Source organism: Pantherophis guttatus, chromosome 1 (assembly GCF_059756535.1).
Source record: "Pantherophis guttatus breed Tessera chromosome 1, ASM5975653v1, whole genome shotgun sequence".
Classification (NCBI taxonomy): Eukaryota; Metazoa; Chordata; class Lepidosauria; order Squamata; family Colubridae; genus Pantherophis; species Pantherophis guttatus.
In genome coordinates this window covers 292,667,436-292,689,703 of record NC_142063.1, presented here as the reverse complement: position 1 = coordinate 292,689,703, position 22,268 = coordinate 292,667,436, and the positions used below count along the sequence as shown (strand labels likewise).

The 22,268-nt window shown below is 40.3% G+C and overlaps 1 protein-coding gene across 1 annotated transcript in view; it reads left to right on the top strand.

The window, feature by feature from the left end:
• LOC117671786 (calpain-13-like) overlaps positions 1 to 22,268 on the top strand; it is a 107,162-nt gene that overhangs the window by 28,375 nt on the left and 56,519 nt on the right. The window contains exons 4-7 of the mRNA XM_034427964.2: positions 4,015 to 4,133; positions 9,722 to 9,855; positions 14,936 to 15,107; positions 20,706 to 20,780. Coding sequence (XP_034283855.2) covers positions 4,015 to 4,133; positions 9,722 to 9,855; positions 14,936 to 15,107; positions 20,706 to 20,780 — 500 coding nt within the window. The remainder of the gene's footprint in view (positions 1 to 4,014; positions 4,134 to 9,721; positions 9,856 to 14,935; positions 15,108 to 20,705; positions 20,781 to 22,268) is intronic.

The window sequence follows — 22,268 nt, the reverse complement described above, 5'->3', positions numbered from 1 at the left end:
CAATGACATAGACCAATGACAAGGTTTCTCAACCTTGGCAACTTTTAGATATACGGACCTCAGCTCCCAGAGGTTAGCCCTTAGAGGTGGTCCAGACAAGAAACATCAATCATGAGTATTGACACTATCTTTATTGCAAGTTTATGGTAACAGAATCTTGCAGGTCTAAACATGCATCTCCTCCCTCCCTCCCCTTTACCTCAATTTTCAGTCCAAGAAAGCTGGCTGGCTGGGGGATTCTGGGAATTGAAGTCCACATATTTGCTAATGTTGACAAATCTTAAAGTTGGCAAGTTTGTTCTTTGGTAAGGAAGGTCAGATAACAATTTCCTGAGGACTCTATAAATTGAGAGTATGAAGACCCTTCAAAAGGTGATTTGGTATGCATTGTTTATAGTTCATTGGAGAATATATATGATAAGGATATACCAGACATTTAGTTTTACTTGGGGTGTCTGGTGTCCTAAGACATGAGCCTTTCTCTTCAATCAAGGAAGGAGGACCTGGAGCCCTCAGTAATCTCTAGTTATACAATTAGGTCCTCACATTAGAAAATTAACTGGTATCTCAACATTATTATCTCATATATAATTATATATAATGCATACAGTATATGGCATATTATGCATCTAAATATATTTGATAAAGCTAAATATACAGCATATCTGTTTCAAATTAAAAGCATTTCAAGTGGCAAACAGCAGGCTAAAGCAATAATGCCTTCGACAAAAATGAAGAGCTCATGTACTCAGAGTGATAAATGACACCCTTCCTCCAGTGGACCAAGGATAGAGTAAATGAAAAGCAAACAACAGCAAGGAAAACAAGAAAATTGTCTTCATGAAAGATGACCTGGATATGCAAGGCATATTAGCAGCTGAAGTGGGGGGGGGAGGAAAAAGTATGTGTGACAAACAAAAAAGCTTGGATCCTGGAAGTAAATGAAATGAGAATTCAAAGAGCGAACCTATCAGGCGAACCTGATAAAAAGCCCCCCTGGCCACAGCCGTTATATGCTCTTCTAAAGACAGCAGTGTGTCCAGGAGGACGCCCAAGTTGCGAGCCCCCTCTGTGGGGGTCAATGACTCGCCCCCAATAGCCAGTGATGGCGCCATCTGGCTATATCGGGATGCCGGCATCCACAGCCACTCCGTCTTGGAAGGGTTGAGTTGAAGCCTGTTCCTCCCCATCCAGACCCACACAGCCTCCAGACACTGGGACATCACTTCAAGGGCATCGTTGGGGTGGTTTGGGGTGGAGATGTACAGCTGAGTGTCATCAGCGTACAGATGGCATCGCACCCGAAATCCACGGATGATCTCACCCAGCGGCTTTACATAAATGTTGAACAGGAGTGGCGAGAGGACTGACACTTGTGGCACCCCACAAACAAGGCGCCTCGAGGTCGACCTCTGCCCCCCTGCCAACACAGACTGTGACCGGTCGGAGAGATAGGAGGAGAACCACCGCAACACGGTGCCTCCCACCCCCAACCCCTCCAGCCGGTGCAGCATGATACCATGGTCGATGGTATCAAAAGCCGCTGAGAGATCTAATAGGACCAGAACAGAGGAGCAACCCCTGTCCCGAGCCCTCCAGAGATCATCAGCCAACGTGACCAATGCCGTTTCCGTGCTGTACCCAGGCCTGAAGCCAGACTGGCATGGGTCTAGATAGACGGTTTCATCCAGGTACTGCGGGAGCTGTTGCGCAACCACACTCTCAACAACCTTCGCAATAAAGCGAAGGTTGGAGACAGGACGGTAGTTAGCCATAACAGCCGGATCCAGAGAAGGCTTCTTAAGGAGGGGCCTCACCACCACCTCTTTCAAAGCAGGTGGCAGGAAACCCTCCCCCAAAGAAGCATTTATAATCCTCTGGAGCCAGCCTCGCGTAACCTCCCGGGTAGCCAGTACCAGCCAGGAGGGACACGGGTCCAGTAAACATGTGGTTGCGTTTAACCTCCCCAGAATCCTGTCCACATCCTCAGGAGTCACAGGATCGAACTCGTCCCAAATAACATTCTCAAGACCCGCCTCAGCCACCCTGCCGGAATCTACCCAGTCAGAGTCCAAGCCTTCCTGAATCTGAGTGATTTTATCATGCAGATACTGTGCAAAATCCTCAGCCTGCCCTTGCAAGGGGTCCTCCCGCGCTCCCTGATGGAGGAGGGAGCGGGTCACTCTAAACAAGGCGGCTGGGCGGTTATCTGCCGATGCAATAAGAGCGGAGAAGTAATCACACTTTGCCGCTAAATAGGTCTTAATATGAGACCTAATTAGTGTTCGGTCAGATTCGGAGCAACTGGCCCTTCAACCACTCTCTAGGCGTCTTTTCCGGCGTTTCATCCGCCTCAGCTCCTCGGTGAACCAGGGAGCTGGGCAGGTGCGACGCCGGACCAGAGGCCACAAAGGCACGACACGATCCAAAGCCCCGGCGGCCGTCCTATCCCAGGCAGCCACCAGATCTTCAGTCGAGTTGTGAGCCAAAGCCTCAGGAAATGGCCCAAGCTCCCTCTGGAATCTCTCCGGATCCATCAGGCGCCTGGGGCGGAACCACCTAATCAGTTCCACCTCCCTGCGGTGGGGTGCAGCGGTTAGAAAGTCCAGCCTCAGGAGAGAATGGTCCGACCATAACAGGGGCTCAATAGCTATATCCCCCATAACCTGGCCATTCAACCACTGACCAGAGACAAAAACTAAGTCCAGAGTGTGTCCTCCCATGTGAGTAGGGCCATGAATTAGTTGTGTCAGGTCCAAGGCCATCATGGAAGCCATGAACTCCCGGGCCACCTCAGACGCCTCACTGGCCGACGGCAGGTTGAAATCCCCCATGACCACCAGTCTGGGGGTATCAACTGCCACTCCGGCAATAATGTTGAGAAGCTCGGGCAGGGCCGCTGTCACATGGCAGGGAGCCAGGTACGTGATCAGCAGGCCCATCTGCATCCCATGGTCCCACTTCACCAGGAGAGACTCACATCCGGCTATCTGTGGTACAGTGGTCTCCCTCGGATCAAGACTTTCCTTAATGACAACCGCCACCCCCCCACCCCTGCCCTGGGCCCTCGGCTGATGAAATGCTCGGAAACCTGGTGGGCACATTTCTACGAGGGGGATCCCCCCCTCTTGGCCCAGCCAGGTCTCTGTAATACCCGCCAGGTCCGCTCCCCCCTCCTGAATTAACTCACAAATGAGGGGGGGCCTTATTAACCACGGACCTGGCGTTGCATAGCATCAGCCTAAGGCCTGGGCTCTGAAGCTCTGGACAACCCAGGAAACGAGATGAGCCTTGGGGGCCGAGGCATGCCACCACTTGAAGACAGCGGGTGCGTGCCCCCCTAACACGATATGGTCCCCTGCTCCTGCCGTATCTGCCCCTCCCAACCATGGTCCTGATGGAACCAGGGTCAATGGATTGACTCAGATATGACATTCATCAGACAAGATAATGCACTTACTCTAAATGGTAACCAGTGAAATATTCCACAACAATTTATAGATGTTCAATCAAGAATAGAGGGATATCAGTTAAAAACTTAAAATGCATCCATTTACAAAATAATTGCAGAGCAACCAAGAATTGTTTTTCAGTAAGAATGAAAGGAATAACTTCAATAAATAAATTCAAGGGCCTACAGAATAACTGAGGTTGAATTTATGGTCTCACCACACCAACATCTCCAAACCAGAGAGAAACTTTTTGGGAAAATCCCATTCAGTAAATAATACCTAATTGTTAGAATTGGGCAAATATAAGGCAAATTTTTTATGAGCCATAGAAAAGAACCATATCACACTGGAGAGCACATGCTTTGTAAGGAGAGAATGAATGACTCTCTTTCTGATTTCCCGGCATGTTCCAGACATGTTGGAAAAATCAATATTCTACAAACCTGAAGACCCATGGCCTATCAGGTTTGATAGGCCATAGGTCTAATAGCCAGGTTCTTGTGAATTTTAGAGAGGAAGTTGAGTATTAGAACTTTTGTAATTTATCATTCCTTCCTTTAAGGTGACTGTTGGGTTTTAGCAGCTCTGGGTGCTTTGACCCAACAACAACAGTTCCTGAAAAATGTGATTCCTAAAGACCAAGGATTTGATCACACTTATGCAGGGATCTTTCATTTTCAGGTATGTAATGCAAAATGTTGCAGTGTCTTTTTCAACTTTTCTAAAACCTAGAGCTTGGAAGCCAACACATATTTCTTGTTAGAATTATTAAGGATCAAAAGATCTTTAAATGCAAGTATAACAACAAAATAAGCACAATTATCAGTATATTAATTAAGATGTGTAAAAAGATTCATATAGAAAAATGTTAAGTTGTATTGTTGTTGTTGTTGTTGTTGTTGTTGTTATTTATTTATTTATTTATTTATTTATTTATTTATTTATTTATTTATTTATTTTGTATACCGCCCTTCTCCCGAAGGACTCGGGGTGGTGAACAGCCAGCAGATAAAATACAGAAAATACAAAAATTAAAACAATATTAAAAACCAATTAAATTAATTTGGCCCACAGTTAAAACACCCCCATATTAAAAAAACCCATAATTTAGCAATTTAAAATTAAAACAATTTAAAAAATATGGTCAGGTCAGCCCAGCTTGATGAAACAAAAACGCCTTTAAGGCATGGCGGAAAGTGCGCAGATCCGGGATCCGCCTTATCTCCGGGGGCAGCTTGTTCCAGAGGGTCGGTGCCCCCACAGAGAAGGCTCTCCCCCTGGGGGCCGCCAGCTGACATTGTTTGGCCGATGGAACCCTCAGGAGCCCCTCTCTGTGGGAGCGTATTGGTCGGTGGGAGGCTACTGGCGGCAGAAGGCGGTCTCGTAAATACCCGGGCCCTAAGCCATGGAGGGCTCTAAAGGTGGTAACCAATACCTTGAAGCACACCCGGAAGACCACTGGGAGCCAGTGCAGCTTGCACAGGAGAGGTGTTACATGGGAGCGTCGAGTCGCCCCCATCACCACCCACGTGGCTGCATTCTGAACCAGAGTATTGTTGTTGTTGTTAGTTGCGAAGTCATGTCTGACCCATCGCGACCTCATGGACAATGTTCCTCCAGGCTTTCCTGTCCTCTACCATCCTCTGGAGTCCATTTAAACTCACGCCTACTGCTTCAGTGACTCCATCCAGCCACCTCATTCTCTGTCGTCCCATTCTTCTTTAGCCCTCAATCTTTCCCAGCATTAGGCTCTTCTCCAGTGAGTCCTTCCTTCTCATTAGGTGGCCAGAATATTAAGTTAAGTTGTATACTTTTATCAAATGAACGTTTTTTTCAGAATAGCTGAAGTATTCACTACAATCGTTTTTAGCCACTGTAGTGTATAAATACTATTCAGCATGCAATAGAATAAGTCATGTCAGATTCTCTACGATAATCAATTCCACATATTATATTTAGTTCTGAATATTATATATGGCTTGCTTTGTAATACTGATTCCAATATAGATACAAAATACTCTGCTAGGAAGTGCTTCCTGACCGGCACTTCGTTGGAAGCAACCTATTCTTATTAAGAAGCAGAATCTATAAATGCTATTTGAAGCCATTTTTCACTGCCCCCTTATCAGCAGCTCAATACACCTGGATCTATATTTCTTCCTGCAACATCAAATTGAAGCAAAGAAAAGAAACTCCTGACCTTACTCCTCTAAATCAAAAGATCTTGACTGTAATATTTTAATATTATCTCTTCAAAGTTGCAGGTAACACAATGTAACTTGCTAATTAGTTTTTGTGCAACTTTGTGAAGAATGTTCTTTTTCTTCTTCTTCTTTTTTTTAAAAAGAGAGATCTACTTACCTATCTACCTTTGTTATATGCATCCCTGGGATACTATTTTCTTTCAGGGTAAGTAATGTTATGCTGAGTGCACAGAAGATACAAGAAACACTAAACCAAAGGAATTAAAAAACATGCGATAAGACAAAAGAAGAAAAATATAACAGCTAAAACTATGCCAACCCTATTTATTATACCTTGATACTTTTTTATCCTTTTAAACCATCCTTGCTTCCACTGTTTCCACACACTATTTATATTTTGCCTTTTATTTTCTAAGCTTCTCACAATTCTCTTTTTCAGTAACTCATCAGTTCTTTCCCATCCATAACTTTCTAAGTATTCCTCTTCTCCCAATCCATTCACTCTTCATATATTTGTTTTGCAATTCACTTCTCATTCATTCTCTCTGTATGCATCTCCAATGCATCTTAACACATTTCTTACATAGTGATAAGTGACTGTATTGTCCACATTCATTTAGCACCCATTCATTCTTGAACCCATCTCGTCTTCTTTTACCACACACTACTTACAGTAAGTACTCCATTCCCACTGCATTCAACTTCATAATTCAAAACAAATTATGGTTTTTTTCTATCTACTTAAACTTGCACTCTCATATAACAAATTGGGCAGAAGCACACCATTACATGTATTTTCTCTTCTTTCAACAGCAACAACAAAAAGTGTTCCTTGCTATCTCGGCACACAACTATATTACTTTTCTACCAGCATTTGTATTCTTAAAAAGTTCTCCACCATTTCCTAATCTTTATTAAACATTGTATTCCAGTGTATAAAATCTACTTTCACTAGTCTTTACCATTTATATATAACTTGCAGCAATTTGCTCCATTTCCCCATCAAAGGCAGCTATTTTGTATTTCGATAAACTAATTTTCAGACCATTATGCAAGCTAAAGTTTGTTACAGATAATTTGTATTCTCAATCAACAACACACATCATCTGCACACAAAAGTACACATGCAGTCACATCCCCAACTTAAACTCTTCTAATATCATCACAAGCCTTCCCCATACATCGATTCATAAATACATCCCACTTCCTTGACTTACACCTTATTCAATGTCGAGCCATGCAATAAACATTATTTGCTTTCATGCATAGTGCTTTTAATTTCATATTCACATAAAACCTTTAGGACTATTTTTACTTGATTATTACTTATTAAATGACAGTATGGCAAAAGCATCCCCTTCATGTTGCTTTATGACCTTCCAAAGATGTGACCTTTCAAGGGCTTCATTCTGTTCTCCCTTGGATCTTTCAAAGCCCCCCATCTAAGCAACCATTCAATGCTGAAGTTGATCCCTAATACTTCAGTTTATGTCTTTGTTTTACAGCTATGGAGATTTGTCCCATAGAGCTAGCAAAGTCATGACACACTCCATTAGGCTGCTAATGATGGCAGAAATGGATTCTTTGGTTTGTCCATAGTGAAGATTTCCTTTACTCCTTTCTTGAAACAATTCATCAGCTGTACTTGATAGATGAACACCTGTGCCCTCCAGCTGCTTAAGTGGCCGGCAGAATCCCTTTCATTCATAGGTAAAATAATAGCTTTTAACTATTGAATTTCATTGTCAACTATCAAGTATTTGCAAACCATTGGCACATGTGCCATATAAACACCAGTGGAGGCAGAGAGTGTCTCCACCCCTATGTGGAAAGGAGGGGCTTACCCTGAGTATAAAACCCCCTCCAACCTTTTCCACCTGTCTGTCTGTCTCTGTCTCTGTCTCTGTCTCTGTCTCTGTCTCTATCTCTGTCTCTGTCTCCCTCTCTCTCTCTCTTCATGAGTTTGTTCCTCATGAGACTTGATCTCTGATCAGGGTAGTCACACACACTGTGTGCCCCCTATCCTATAATGAATACTGAGACAGCCTTTTGTACATAGTTAATATGCTTTATTATACGAATAAATACATTTAAGACATTTGTTCACCTCTGAACTCTTCTATGCTCCTGGGTTTTTTCTACAATCCCAATTCCACATCGACAAAGTCCACTTTATGATTTGGCAAAAAGAACCAAGCAATTCATGCTTAATCAATAGTTGTTGAAAATATAACGCTTGTGGAGAATGAAGGTTTTTTATTTTTTTAAAAAAATGCAATTAATTTCACACACTATCTTTGTTAGCTAGGCTGTTTGAAAAAGCAGTTTATCTCTTAGACTGTTTTAATCAATGAGTCACACAATAATTCTACAATAAATACCCATACACATCATTCTACTATACAATATCCCTCCATTTTTATATTTAAATAAGTGATTTACTGCTTTCTGAAAGGAAGTTGTTTGAGAAGGGGTATAGGCCCTTCTGACAAGACCATCCTTAGATGCAGGAGTTTTAGTTAACTGTCCTCCAGTATTCAATCTCCCTATTTTATAATACATAAAATGCCTACTTTGTGAGATTATGGTAGAATCTCATATAATTATAGTTTAATTGAAATTGAAAAATTGATTATTGAAAAATTATATAGATGGATCATAAAAATAAAAACTTTCACTCTGTAAAAAGAAGAAAAGGTTCTTTTTTGTTGTTAATGATGATTTAGAGAAAAGACAAAGTTAGTTCAAAGTTGGGGGGTTTTTTGTGTGTGTGTGAAGAAAAGTGGAAGATAATACTTTGACTAGAGTAGTGTTATAGAGTCTGGTTCATCCAGTGAAACAATTTTATTTGATTCAAGATAGATTGAAACACCCCAATTCATTGGTCACAGTGTAATTACCTTATAGAATTGGCTGTCATAAATGTGGAGTTAAGTATAGGAACTTTAAAATGGGATTAGACGGATTCAGTTATGATCATAACTATAGATTCAGATGCAATATATCTTTGAATATTTCTTGCTGGAGCATGTAAAAACAGAATCAATTTAGGATTTTATGTTGTCATTGATAGTGTCCTTAAAACATCTGGATGTTTGTTGTTAAAAACAGGACGACAATTTGTAGTCTAATACTGCAAGGCTCATTATAATAGTTTATTAATCTATGAAATTATTCAGGGCCAAGGCTAGTATTTCCTACCTGGCTGTGGGAAATTGTTAAAGCCACACTGCTGGTTAAGATGTTAGACTGGGGAAATCCAGATGAAAGCCTTAATTCACTGAAAACATTAATTTTGTTTTGGAAAATTCATTGGTTGTAGACGATCATTATTATTTTCCAGTAATTTGGAAATTAACATGAAGACAATTGCAATGGATGCAGTGTTCTTAGAATTAGAATTTTTTATTGGCCAAGTGTGATTGGACACACAAGGAATTTGTCTTGATGCATATGCTCTCAGTATACTTGTACAGTATAACATTAAATGATACAAATTTGAATGGTAATTATTCTCAAAAAACTATGTAATGGTCTGAAGAACTTAATTCCTTATATTCCAGCAATTTCCTTCCAAACCTATTTTACCAATTAGAAGGTAAGAAAAGTAGTTTATATGTTTAATTCCCCATTTGTTTCCAAATTAGACAGACTTAAATGTTATTAATTCAATTGTATAACTAGATATGGATATGCATATAAAATTAACTTTGTTTCATTAAGAGACATGTATAAATTTAGAGAAGGGTACTTCTTTTTCTCACTGTCTCTTTATGGTCTTTCTTTCTTTCATTTTGCATATATACTTTTTTTAAAAAAAAATAGCCTCCACTCAATCATGAAAGTCCCTGTTAATTTCAAAACACGCATTTTCTCTGAATCGGGTCTAACTCAAAAGATTCTTATGGATTTATAATGAAAGGACACTTCCCTGAACACCCCCTTGACTTCCAAAGGATAGGAAAGAACTTTAGTAATAATTATTTTTAAAAAATCATTTTATGATGTGCTATCATAAAAAAACCCTGTTTATCTAAAATTACATTTCTTTCTTTTGTTTTGTAGTTCTGGTATTTTGGAAACTGGGTTGATGTGGTGATAGACGACCGACTGCCTTTCATTGAGGGAAGTTACTTATCAGTTCATCCCAGGAGCAACAATGAATTCTGGCCACCTCTGCTTGAGAAAGCTTATGCCAAGTAAATATTTCCAAAAGCTGCTTCTATTTCAAGTTTTGCTTACATGTCTCACTGCTGTAGTCTGCTTAGCCAGGACTGCAGACAGTAATTCCATGATTTGTATGTAACAAACATATTGCCAAGAGATCATTCTTATTCAAACGATAGATACATATATATGTCTTTGTTCATAGTCATTTACTAGTACAATCACCTACTCAGGTTTCAATGTATAGATATCTTTAACAGATTCTGCATGAAAAATATCATGAGGCCACCAATGGGGGGGGGAGTTACCTTCCTGTTTCATTTAAAACTCATATGCTTACAGGTAGTCCTTGACTTATGATCACAATTGAGCCCAAAATTTATGTTGCCAAGCGAGACAGTTAAGTGAATTTTGCTCCATTTTATAACTTGCCTTGTCACAGTTGTTAAGTGAATCACTGTAGTTGTTCAGTTAGTAACACAGTTATTAAGTGAATTTGGCTTCCCTGTTGACTTTGCTTATCAGAAGGTTGCAAAATTCACCCTATCAAATCTAGCAGAGAAAGTACAATATGTTCTGAATCCTTACTATTGGTTTGTTCCCGGAGTCATGTCTTTTTGGTGGCAGTGCCTGCTCTGTGCAACAGCATCCCCCTGAAATGGCCCCAGCTCTGTTAGTCTCTCACAAGGTTAGTGAGTTCTGTTATTGTTGATATGATTGATCAATCTTTAAGACCAATCCAAAATCAGATCACTTAGCTATAAAAATAGGAGCCCAATCAATCCCTACTCAAGTTGCCTCTGAAGATGCCAGCCAGGTTGCCAGCGAAACGTGAGGAAAACTGTTGTGTAAACAATGGTGACTAAACCCTGAAGCTGAACACAGTCCAAAGATGTCAGAATTGGAAATACCTATAAAGAATTAAGATAATGTTAGGACATATTTAAAATTGTTATTGAAAATATGATACAGAGATAGAACAAAATAAAAATTGTATGATCAAATGAATGCAAAACTTTTAAAGAAGTAATAACAGTGGAACAATAGGAAAAACTATGGGGGGAAAATCATGAAGTTTATTCCAAGTTACCATTTGAAGGCAAATTGGAACAAAATCTTATACAGATGGTATATAATGAATGATTACCAAAGTGGAAAAAAATCATTCAACAATAAATATTGGAAATGCCAAAATAAGAAAGGAATATTTTATCATATGTCGTCAGAAGAACTGGAAAAAGTACACCAAAACATTCAGAAAATTCTGAAAATAAAATTAGAATTTAGACCATAGCTATTTTTATTAGGTATGTTCCCCAAAAAACATAAATGGAAAGCATCATAATTTATTAAGATATTGTACATGCCTAAGAGCAGCAAGAAGCAATCTGGTACAACACTGAAAAAAAAGAAACCTTACCAAGAAACCCTGTAGCATTTGTTCTAATTTTTGTATGCCACGCAGAGTCATTTTTATGAGATGGGCAGCCAAATAAATAGCTAACTAAGGCAATCTATGCAAATTTACAACCATTGCTAGTAACTTTTCTGGCAATCAAGCAAAGCAATAGTGATAGACTTCTTATTGTTTCTTTTCATGCATTTTTAATTCCAGCGGCTGGGAAACAACTTTCTGTAAATGGATTTTAAACTTCCTTAAATTGCAGTGCAGCCCTGTGCAGATTTATATAGAGTACAATGCAAATCAATTACAAAGTTGGTGGGGTCATTTTTGGGATCAATACCAAACTTTCAGTGGGTGAAGGGTTGGACTTTTTTAGTAATTGCATTGGAAACTTCCAGGAAATTGTCAGGATTTAGAACAGAACATGGTGGGAAAGGAACAATCTGGAGGAAGGCAAGAAATGACAATGATATATCTGCATAGTCATCAAAAGTCAAGGTCCGTTTACTGAACTTTTATTATCTTCTTTCTGGAAATGTATGCATGTATTTTGATTCCATCTGACATTTGCTTTTTCTAACCACATTTTTCTATAAATCAGTATAAATACACCAGTGTGTATTTTCTGTTGCTAACTAGTGTGCAGTTTCAACTAGAATCAGTTCAGATCATTTTAAGTGAACACAGCCTTAATCAAATGTCAGTTGAGTTGTCTGTCCCCAAAGGACAATTTAAAAAAAAACAAGACAGGGAAAGCAATTAAAAAGGTTTCAACAATTTTAGTTATTTTAGGAAATCCCTCCAAACAGGTCATCTGGAGAGGGAGGGAGGGAGGGAGGGAGGGGGAAGGGGAGGGGGGAAAGAGAGAGAGAGAGAGAGAGAGAGAGAGAGAGATATTCTAAATTATTTATTTATTTTATTTTATTTTATTTCGAATTTATATACCGCACCTTCTTCCGAGGGACTCAGGGCGGTGTACAGCCAGATAAAAACATACAATACAAACATTAAAAAGCAGTTAAAAGGATATATATTAACTTGGCCCCAATTTAAGATAACAAACCAATTAAAAAATTAAAAATATGTTAAAAAATTATGTTAAGCCAGCCCGGCTTGCTGAAAAAAGAAAGTTTTAAGGGCACGGTGGAAGGCACCGAGGTCTTGGATTCTCCTTATCTCTGGGGGCAGCTGATTCCAGAGGGTAGGTGCCCCCACAGAGAAAATTAATTGATGATGTGCTACCGTCAACTTTTAGTGAAACTTCTAGAGAAAAATTTAAGTGTCACTAAAGTGACACTTTGTAAAATGTTACAAAGGCTGGTTCTTTAGGTCTAATGGTGCATCCATTGCTTCCCTGGCTCCATTTCTCTTGTTCCTAGTCAACCTCTGCTCTTTCCTCCCAACTATTTCAGCATTAGAAGCTTCTCCAGAAAGCTACGTCTTCACATAATATGCCCAAAATTTTATAATTTGAGCCCGGTCATTTCTGCTTTGAGTGAGACCTCTAGATTGATTTGTTTTATGATACATTTGATGGCTATTCATGGTATTTTTAGGAGTCTTTTTCAGACTTCAGATCTGTTAATGCTCTTCTATCCTATTTCTTCAAAGTCTAAAATATTATAAATTGATGTTTAATTTTTTTATTTCTCAAGTTTACAGTTGGAATCATACATTTTTCCAACTATTTATATTTGCTTTTCTCTAGTTGCTAGTTTTTAATACTTTAATATTAAATATGAATATGTTATCTTTTTATTATATTTTTTATGTTCAGAATTATGTACATTTAAAAATATATAATCTTTATTAAAGATTTTGAAAAAGAAAATAAAAACTAATACAAACATTCAAAATAAAGAAGAAAAGATAAAGAAAGCAAGCAAAGGGAAAGTTAAAAAATACAAGAAAAGAAACAAGTTAAAGAAGAAATAAAAGGAAAATGCTAGGTTGGGAACATTAGTTTTAAATAAAATAAACCATGGATTTCCATTTTTTTTAAATTCAGGATGAAGCTACGATTGTGTACTTATTTTTATTAAAAGGCATATGTTACTATTGTAATGAACTCTGATTCCTCTTTTTTTTCTTTTGCATTAATAACTACAAGCTCAAAATAAAATAAAATAAAAACTTAAAACATGCTTTTCGGTATTAGGTATGCCGCTATCTGATGAACAATCAATGATGTGAGCTAAATAAAAATGGAGCAAAGAATAAACACTTAGGCTGTGCTTAATTTTATTCTAATTTTCCTATTTACTTATCTGTGGCAGATCTCCACAGAGAAAATGTTTTTAACTTCAGGTTGTAACCAAGGGTGGTGTTTTATCTTTCAGGATTTGATGCATTATGTAGTTGTTGCATGCAGCATTAAACAATGTATAAAGGCTTATCTGGGGATGGAAATTTGTAAGAAAAGAAAACAACAGGGAAGTTTTTAGAAGTATTTCGAGTTATTTCGAGAGTCTGACAAATATAGACCAAAAGCAAATCTTTCTACAGCTTTTTCTTGTAGAAGACTTTTTCTGAAGCTCGTCTTTATGTATCATCTCAACCCAGCTTCACTCAACCCTTCTTCTTGGAAGACTGGGAAAATTTCCAACCTATCGGAGCCCACAATCTTCTGGGCTAGAGGGAGGATTAAATAAGGCTCCTTGTACTCTCCCTTTTAAATTGGGTTTTAAATGTTTTACATAAATTGGATGTCTTAAATTTGTTTTTTGAGCCCAAATTATTTAATCTATTTTTAATAGCTTTTAACTTTTGTATGTTATTTGTATTTTTATCTTGGCTGTTCACCGCCCTGAGTCCTCCGGGAGTAGGGCGGTATACAAATATGATAAAATAAAATAAATAAATAATTAACCAATTCAAAAAAATGGAACCATAATATTCTTGTACCATCTGAAACTTTGAGATCATTTTTCATTCAGTTTAATAGAAAGTGGGAGGCTACCTTGCAGAGTCTGTCATAGTGTGCTCCACAATAGCTTTAGAAAGTATATCCAGCACAAGATGGACTTGCTCTGCCTCTCATTTTCTCTGGGTAACTGTATTGTATGATGACCACAAACATTCTTCAGTTCTCTTAATTGCATATGAGGTATTGAACCTATTCCAGGACATGCCTGGGGCTAGATAGCTAGATGTGTATTGATTCATTTATGGGAAGGAAGGAAGGAAGGAAGGAAGGAAGGAAGGAAGGAAGGAAGGAAGGAAGGAAAGACAGGAATGAAGAAAGAAAAGGAAGGAAGAAAAAAAGAAAAGGAAAGAAAGGTGATGAATTAGAATCAAGGAAAGGCTTCTGTTTGTGTTGAATTGAGAAATGAAATAAATCTAAAACAATGAACTATTAACAAATATACAGTATAATACATTTACTGATTTTTAATTGACAAAGTAAGAAAAAAGATTATCTAGCCCAGGGGTGTTAAACTCGCGGCCGGCAGGCCAGATGCGTCACATATTGGCCCCACCCCTGCCCAGTTTAGCAAAGGGGGGAAAAGTCCCGATAAGTGACATGACACCACTGTGACAATGCGAGTTTGACACCCCTGATCTAGCCTAGTAGGTAAATCAAAAATGACAATATAATATAAAAATTATTTCAGTTTAAAGCTGTGTTTCTATTTCTAGTCTGACTTAACAGGACATACTAGTGGTGCTACAAATGCCTACCCTGAATGTCTTCCCTTTTCTTCTAGATTGCGTGGTTCTTATGAGAAGTTGCACTTTGGTTTTATCTCAGAAGCTTTCATGGATCTCACAGGTGGGGTCCAGTTGACATTCAATCTTAGAAGCCCTACTGATCCTTTGTTTGAAATAATGAAAAATGCTGCTTTGTCAGGCTGTCTCATGGCATGCAGCACTCAAATGGTAAGTTAGAAGTTAGCTTTACAGAGATTGGTATCCTGTTGCTCAGAAGAGATTCTCAGAATAGTTTCTCTAAAATTACTAGAAAAAATCCTTTAGATATCAAAACAACAACCATGACAATGTACAGTTTTGATGGAAGGGTCTTGGAAAATTAAAAAAAATACTTGTAATGAAATGATGCATGTGGGACACAAACAATCCTTTCATGGTGGAGAACAGTTCACAGTCTGGATACTTCTAAGAAGAATGCCAGAAAGCAAAAATATGAACTAATATTTATGTTGATCAACCAAACATATATGATCACAAGATAATACTAGAAAGTTGGGAGATCCAAGCCACAGAAAATTTTGAATTTGACTAAAGGAACCAAGGGGAGTAAGGATTTCAGAGTCAACAACCGTCTGTGGAAGATTAAACTTGTTTGGCACTGCTCCTTGTTACATGTGCAGATCATATTAAAGTTCTGATATGTGCCTTTTTTCTGGGTTTTGTTGACTTTCTGACAAAAGCAGAACTCATTGGTTAAAGGTAAAGGTTCCCCCTGCACATGCGTGCTAGTCGTTTCTGGTTCTAGGGTGTGGTGCTCATCTCCATTTCAAAACCGAAGAGCTAGCGCTGTCCGAAGACGTCTCAATGATCATGTGGCCGGCATGACTAAATGGTGAAGGTGCACGGAGCACTGTTACCTTCCCACCAAAGTGGTCCCTATTTTTCTACTTTCATTTTTTACATGCTTTTGAACTGCTAGGTTCGCAGAAGCTGGAACAAGTAATGGAAGCTCACTCCGTTATGCGGCACTAGGGATTTGAACCACTGAACTGCCGACCTTCTGATTGACAAGCTCATCATCTTAGCCTACTTTAATCAACTCCAGATTAAACTATGGCAAAACTCTTTCTTGGGCTATCCATGAAATTGTTAGGAAACTGATTGATGCAAGATGTAGCAGGATCTCTTCTCCCTGTTTGTTTCCAATTGGTTTCTGGAGCAGCTTCTTCCATATATCCCTGCTTCACACTTGTCATTTGACACTATTTTAGACTTTTTGATCAGTTAAGATAACTAAAAGTTCTAGAATTATTTCTGTGGTTCCATCCAGTTATAAAATCTTCTGCCAACAGAGAGTATTCAGGAGCTATTTAGTTAAAAATGTAATATCTCTTGGATTAATTGGATTTCTTACGTTTTTATCCCTGATTTAGTCATTTGGGTTTTTAATAGGTTCTTGTTTTAAATATTGCTGATTTTTTATTGTTTGCCACTTTTCCCCTCTGGAAATAAATAGAACATAATCTTTGAACTGTGTAACATTATAACACTTTTCATTATTAACCATTCCCGTCCCAAATATTATTTAGGTTGTAGCAAAAAAAAAAAAAAAAAAGAGTTAAAATTCCCCCAACCCTGAATAAATCCAGAAATCATCTGCTTATAGATGTTATCACATCTTTACTATTTTCCCACTCTTCTAAAGTCACCCAATCATTGATGTGACAAAATAATAATGAGGAAGAATGTTTTACCACATCCACGAAGACTGGGCGATGGTTTGAAGATGGTATAAATCTTGAGTGCAGCAAATGTCCTGATTAGCATGTAGCAATTTTATTAAATTAAGTGAAGTGTTATGCTATTTAATTACTATAACCTTTAACTGGGTGACACACTGCATTATAGAGCAACAGTTTTTGAACCAAGTAGCTCAAATGGGCTAACTCATAAGATGTCCAAAATCCAGAAATCATGACTCCCAAGGGAATGAAGTTTGGAAGCATTGTGGCTACTTCAGATGCCAGAGTGGCTGCTGCTGGTTGCTGTTGTGGTCATGTGATCCTTACTATCAAAGATCCATGACAGTTTCCCAGTCATTCTTGTAGTCCCTTCCTTTCCCACCCAAAGCAACTATTTACTTGAGAGAAGGAAGGGATGGAGGAAGGGAGAAATAGGGAGGAAGGGAGGGAAGGAGGAAAAGGGAGGAAATAGGGAGGAAGGGAGGGAAGGAAACCCCTCTACACCCTTACTGGCCTATGCTGTTCCCCCATATGCCACCCCTGACTCACACCATTGTCCATTCACCGTCCCAATCCACCCTGCCCCCTTGCATACTATACCTATTCACATGGCACCTCTAGTGAACTCCCAAACTCCCCAGCTGCCTTTCTGACCTCTGTTGCTTTCCCATATGCCCTGCCCAACTCACTCGGAATCTCTCACACCCCTATATACCCTTCCTGACCCACTGAGCCCAACCATGCATCCTCCCTGACGTGCACACACCCAGAAACCAGTCCAACCCACATGGCACCCCGGTGCACCTTTTCCAATCTGCATCCCACTGCATCCCCTCACTTCCTTCCCTAATTGGCAGCAGCCATTTACTTGTCTATGGCCTTGGATTTGCAACTTCCTGATAGCTTCCTCCTTGACTTTTTCCCTGAAAGCTTCCCACAATGCTCTGGGAGGTAGGTAGGTAGCAGTGGTGGGTTTCATTTACCTTTGCTACTGGTTCGCTCACTCGAATGAAAACCATCATCACTGGAGGTTTTTAAGGATAAGGATAAGGATAATTTTATTTCTATACCGCCCCTCTCCTGAGGGACTTGGAGCGGTGTACAGCCAGGTAAAACACAATACAAATATCACAATTTAAATTTAAAAAATTCTTAAAAGTATTACATTTAAGGCCAAAATTAGCTAAAAAACCCAAAAAATTTAAGAACTCCGAATTTAAAACTCAATTATGAAGCTAGCCCTGCCTGTCGGAAGAGCAGGGTCTTAAGAGCACAGCGGAAAACTCGGAGGTCAGAGATCTTGTGTATGTCCAGGGGCAGTTCATTCCAAAGGGCTCCCACAGAGAAGGCTCTGCCCCTGGGTGTCGCCAGCCGACATAATTTGGCCGACAGCACCCTGAGGAGTCTCTCTCTGTGGGAGCGAACTGGTCAGTGGGAGGCTATCGGTGGCAGAAGGCGGTCTCGTAAGTACCCAGGTCCTGAGCCATGGAGCACTTTAAAGGTGGTAACCAACACCTTGAATCGCACCCGGAAGACCACTGGGAGCCAGTGCAGCTCGCGCAGGAGAGGTGTTATATGGGCGCAATGAGTTGCACCCATAATTACCCGCGCGGCCGCATTCTGGACCAGTTGGAGTCTCCGAGTGCTCTTCAAGGGGAGCCCCATGTAGAGAGAATTACAGTAGTCCAGCTGAGAGGTAACAAGGGCGTGAGTGACTGTGCGCAAGGCGTCCCGGTCCAGAAAGGGACGCAACTGGTAAATCAGGTGAACCTGATAGAAAGTCCCCCTGGCCACGGCCGTCATATGCTCTTCTAAAGACAGCCGTGCATCCAGGAGGATGCCCAGATTGCGAGCCCTCTCTGTGGAGGGTAGAGATTCACCTCCTATAGACAGCGATGGCGTCAGCTGACTATACCGGGACGCCGGTAGCCACAGCCACTCGGTCTTGGAAGAGTTGAGTCTGAGCCTATTTCTCCCCATCCAGACCTGTACGGCCTCCAGGCAGCGGGACATCACGTCAAGGGCATCATTGGGGTGGTCTGGGGTGGAGATGTACAGCTGAGTGTCATCAGCGTACTGATGTACCCTCACCCTAAAACCACGGATGATCTCACCCAGCGGCTTCACATAAATGTTGAACAGAAGGGGCGAGAGGACCGACCCTTGCGGCACCCCCCAAGCGAGGCGCCTTGAGGTCAACCTCTGCCCCCCTGCCAACACAAACTGTGAGCAGTCGGAGAGGAAGGAGGAGAACCACCGCAACATGGTGTCTCCTATTCCTAAGCCCCTCAACTGCTGCAGCATGATACCATGGTCGATGGTATCAAAAGCCGCTGAGAGATCTAATAGGACCAGAACAGAGGAATAACCTCTGTCCCGAGCCCTCAAGAGATCATCCACCAATGCGACCAATGCCATTTCCGTGCTGTACCCCTGTCTGAAGCCCGACTGGTAAGGGTCCAGATAGACAGCTTCATCCAGGTACTGGGGGAGCTGTCATGTCACCACACTCTCAACAACCTTCGCCACAAAGCGAAGGTTGGAGACTGGACGGTAATTTGTTAATACAGCTGGGTCCAGGGAAGGCTTCTTGAGGAGGGGCCTCACCACCGCCTCCTTCAAGGCGGCAGGAAAGGTCGCCTCACTCAGAGATGCCTCAGAGAAGGAGAGACTGGACATTAACTTGTCGGAAATGGGGTCTCCTGTTTGAGCAGTGGGGTGGACTAGAAGACCTCAAAAGTTCCTTCTAGCTCTATTCTGATTGATTGATTGATTGATTGATTGATTGACTGATTGACTGATTGACTGATTGACTGATTGACTGATTGACTGACTGACTGACTGACTGACTGACATTGGGCCAGTCATTCTTTCTTAGCTCAACCCATCTCACAAGTTTGTTGTGGGGAAAACAGGAGGAGGAAGAAGTATTGTGGGTGTTTGCTACCTTGAGTGATTTGTAAAAAATAATAAAGGCTGGAAACAAACAAACAAGCACAGCACAGCTAGCATTTATCATTCCACCTCACCAAAAAAGTGGAAAAAAACCCGATGCATAAGGTTGTTAAGAAATGTTTTTCTAGCTTTCTTTAAAACTTTAAAAAAAAAATGGCATACAGTCGCAGCATGCTTTCTGCAGAAAGATTTCTACATCTTATCCTCTATTTCTTGGTCATTTCATGGAGCACCAGAGAAAATCCAATGCCTATGTATACAGAGCCCAGTACTGCTATAAACTGACCACACTTATTAAAGGTTAAACAAAGCTGGATGGGTCTTTGATCAGCTTATATATTTTCTGAAATACAATTCCCATCTGCCTCTGCTAACTCCCAGTAATAGTGTACTATTTGGGCTTAAGCAGACTTTCTTAGGAACAAAAATGAGATCCAGAAATTTACCCCGCTAGAGGGGAAGATGATCATCCTTTCTCAAAAGGAGAAGAGGCAAAATAAAATGCATATGCCTTGTAGTGCTCTTAAGTAAACCCCTTCTTTTCACGGCTTATGTTGCTTTAAAAATAGGGAGCTTATCGAGCACAGCAGGTGGCAAGTCAAAGCTATTCAGCTGATTTATCTCAATTATGTTTATGCCATAAGTAGTACATGTCTTAAGGGTAAGCACCCATAATTTTAGTGGTGGTTGTGCATCTCCCATGAAAAAAGATCCAGATTTGTATTCCTATCAAAAAAAAGGTAAATGTAAGCCTCTGGATTTTGCTCCATTACTTGTTCCCATTTTAGGGGGGTGGGGGTGCTTAACTCCATTTCAAGGCCATTGAGCCAGTGTTGTCTGAAGACATTTTTGAGGTCATGTGGCTGTTATCTTCCCACCAAAGTGGGACCTATTTATCTACTCGCATTTGCATGATTTTGAACTGATAGGTGGGCAGAAGCTAGAGCAAAGACAGGAACTCACCCCATTGCGTGGCACCAGGCTTGAACCTGGGTTTCCGGCTTTTCAGCCAACAAGCCCAGTGTCTTAACAGCTGGCTGAGCCACTTCACCATCAAAACAAAACTATCCAGTTATTTGTTGGACTAAATGTAAATGTTTTAGAGTAAAACTGTTTTGTACTCTTTCAGAAAAAGCCAGGTAGCCAAGTATTGGAGAATGGAATTGTGCAGCAACATGTCTATGCTGTTATAGATGCCACAGAGGTAAAGTAAATAAATCTCTCCTTTCACTATTGTCTTATCTTCTAACTGGCAACTGTCCTACTGTTCCCCCCCCCCCGCCTCTTTTTTTAGTTGATACATTGCTTTATGAACCAGAAGGCAATATTCCTTCCCTCACAGTGGTTTCACCACTTCAGTCCTGCTCAGGGGTGAAATCTAAAATTTGTTACTACCGGTTCTGTGGCGTGGCTTGGTGGGGAGGAGTAATGTGACTGGGTGGGCGTGGCCAACTTTTCTTTTTACTTTTAAAAGCATTTTTTCTAAAACCTTAAGAGGTTGCAGAAAAAAATGCTTTCAGAAGCTTCTGATGATCAGGCAAGTTAGCTGGGATCACCAGAGGCTTTTAAAGGCATTTTTTTTCCTACAACCTCTTCAGCTGGAGAGGTTGCAGAAAAAAATGTTTTGAAAAGCCTCTGACGATTTCAGCTGAGCCGCATGATCATCAGTGGGGGTTTTTTAAAACTTTTAAAAGCATTTTTTCGGCTGAAGAGTTTGTAGAAAGTAAAAAAAACAGCCTCTGATGATCGTGCGGCTCAGCTGGGCATGGGGGGGGGGCACAGGGATTTTTGCTACCAGTTCTTTGAACCACCCGCCACCATCGCTACCGGATTGGGCGATCCAGTCCGAACCGGGAGCATTTCACCCCTGGTCCTGCTTTCCAAAAGTACTCCAAACAACTTTTTGTTGGAGTAAAAAAATGAATGATTAATTTAGTCAAGTCCATAGTCAGCCAATGCCCTGTTTTCAAGTAAAGGATTAAGAACTCTAAGCCCTTAGTTAATATTTATTGTCTAAGCCAATGGTACTAAAAGATAACTTGCTACTGAAAAACCCCAGCAAATTTTAAGAGGCTAACAGAATGTAAATGAATGAAGACATAAGTAGGCTCATTCCATGGGGATAATTTAATTTGAAACTATCATAAGCAAATTGATTGTGTTCAATGCAGTGAGAACTAGTAAGCTGCTTAGGGTTCATTCTTAACGTCAGAAGATTTCAAGGGTTGGAAACCAAGTAGTAGAAATGACATTCTATAACCTAAGTAGATATTTTAAGGATGCTAGTGTGACCTCACAGGACTGATGATTGATCTGATACAAGGCAGAACCACCTTGCTCAAGGACAAGCTGCCAAAAGAATGGAGTTGCCACAGCAACACTCAAATCTATAGCTGCGGGTGATTTTGATGAGGACTCACAAGATTTCCTGAAAAGAGCATGACAGATGCTCCTTTAAGGTATTAATTTAATGAGTCATTGGCCAACTGCCAGCTTCTGCACTTTCATTTAAATGCCTGCATAGGGCCCAAGAAAGATTCTTCATTCTGTTTGTTGAGAAGGCATCAATATTCATGTAATTCAACTGCCAGGAATCAAGCAGTTGCATCAGAGAATAACCAAAAATCTCCCACCATATCTCCTTTTTTTCTATGTGAAGAAAGAGTGGGATGCATTCTTATTACCATTATCA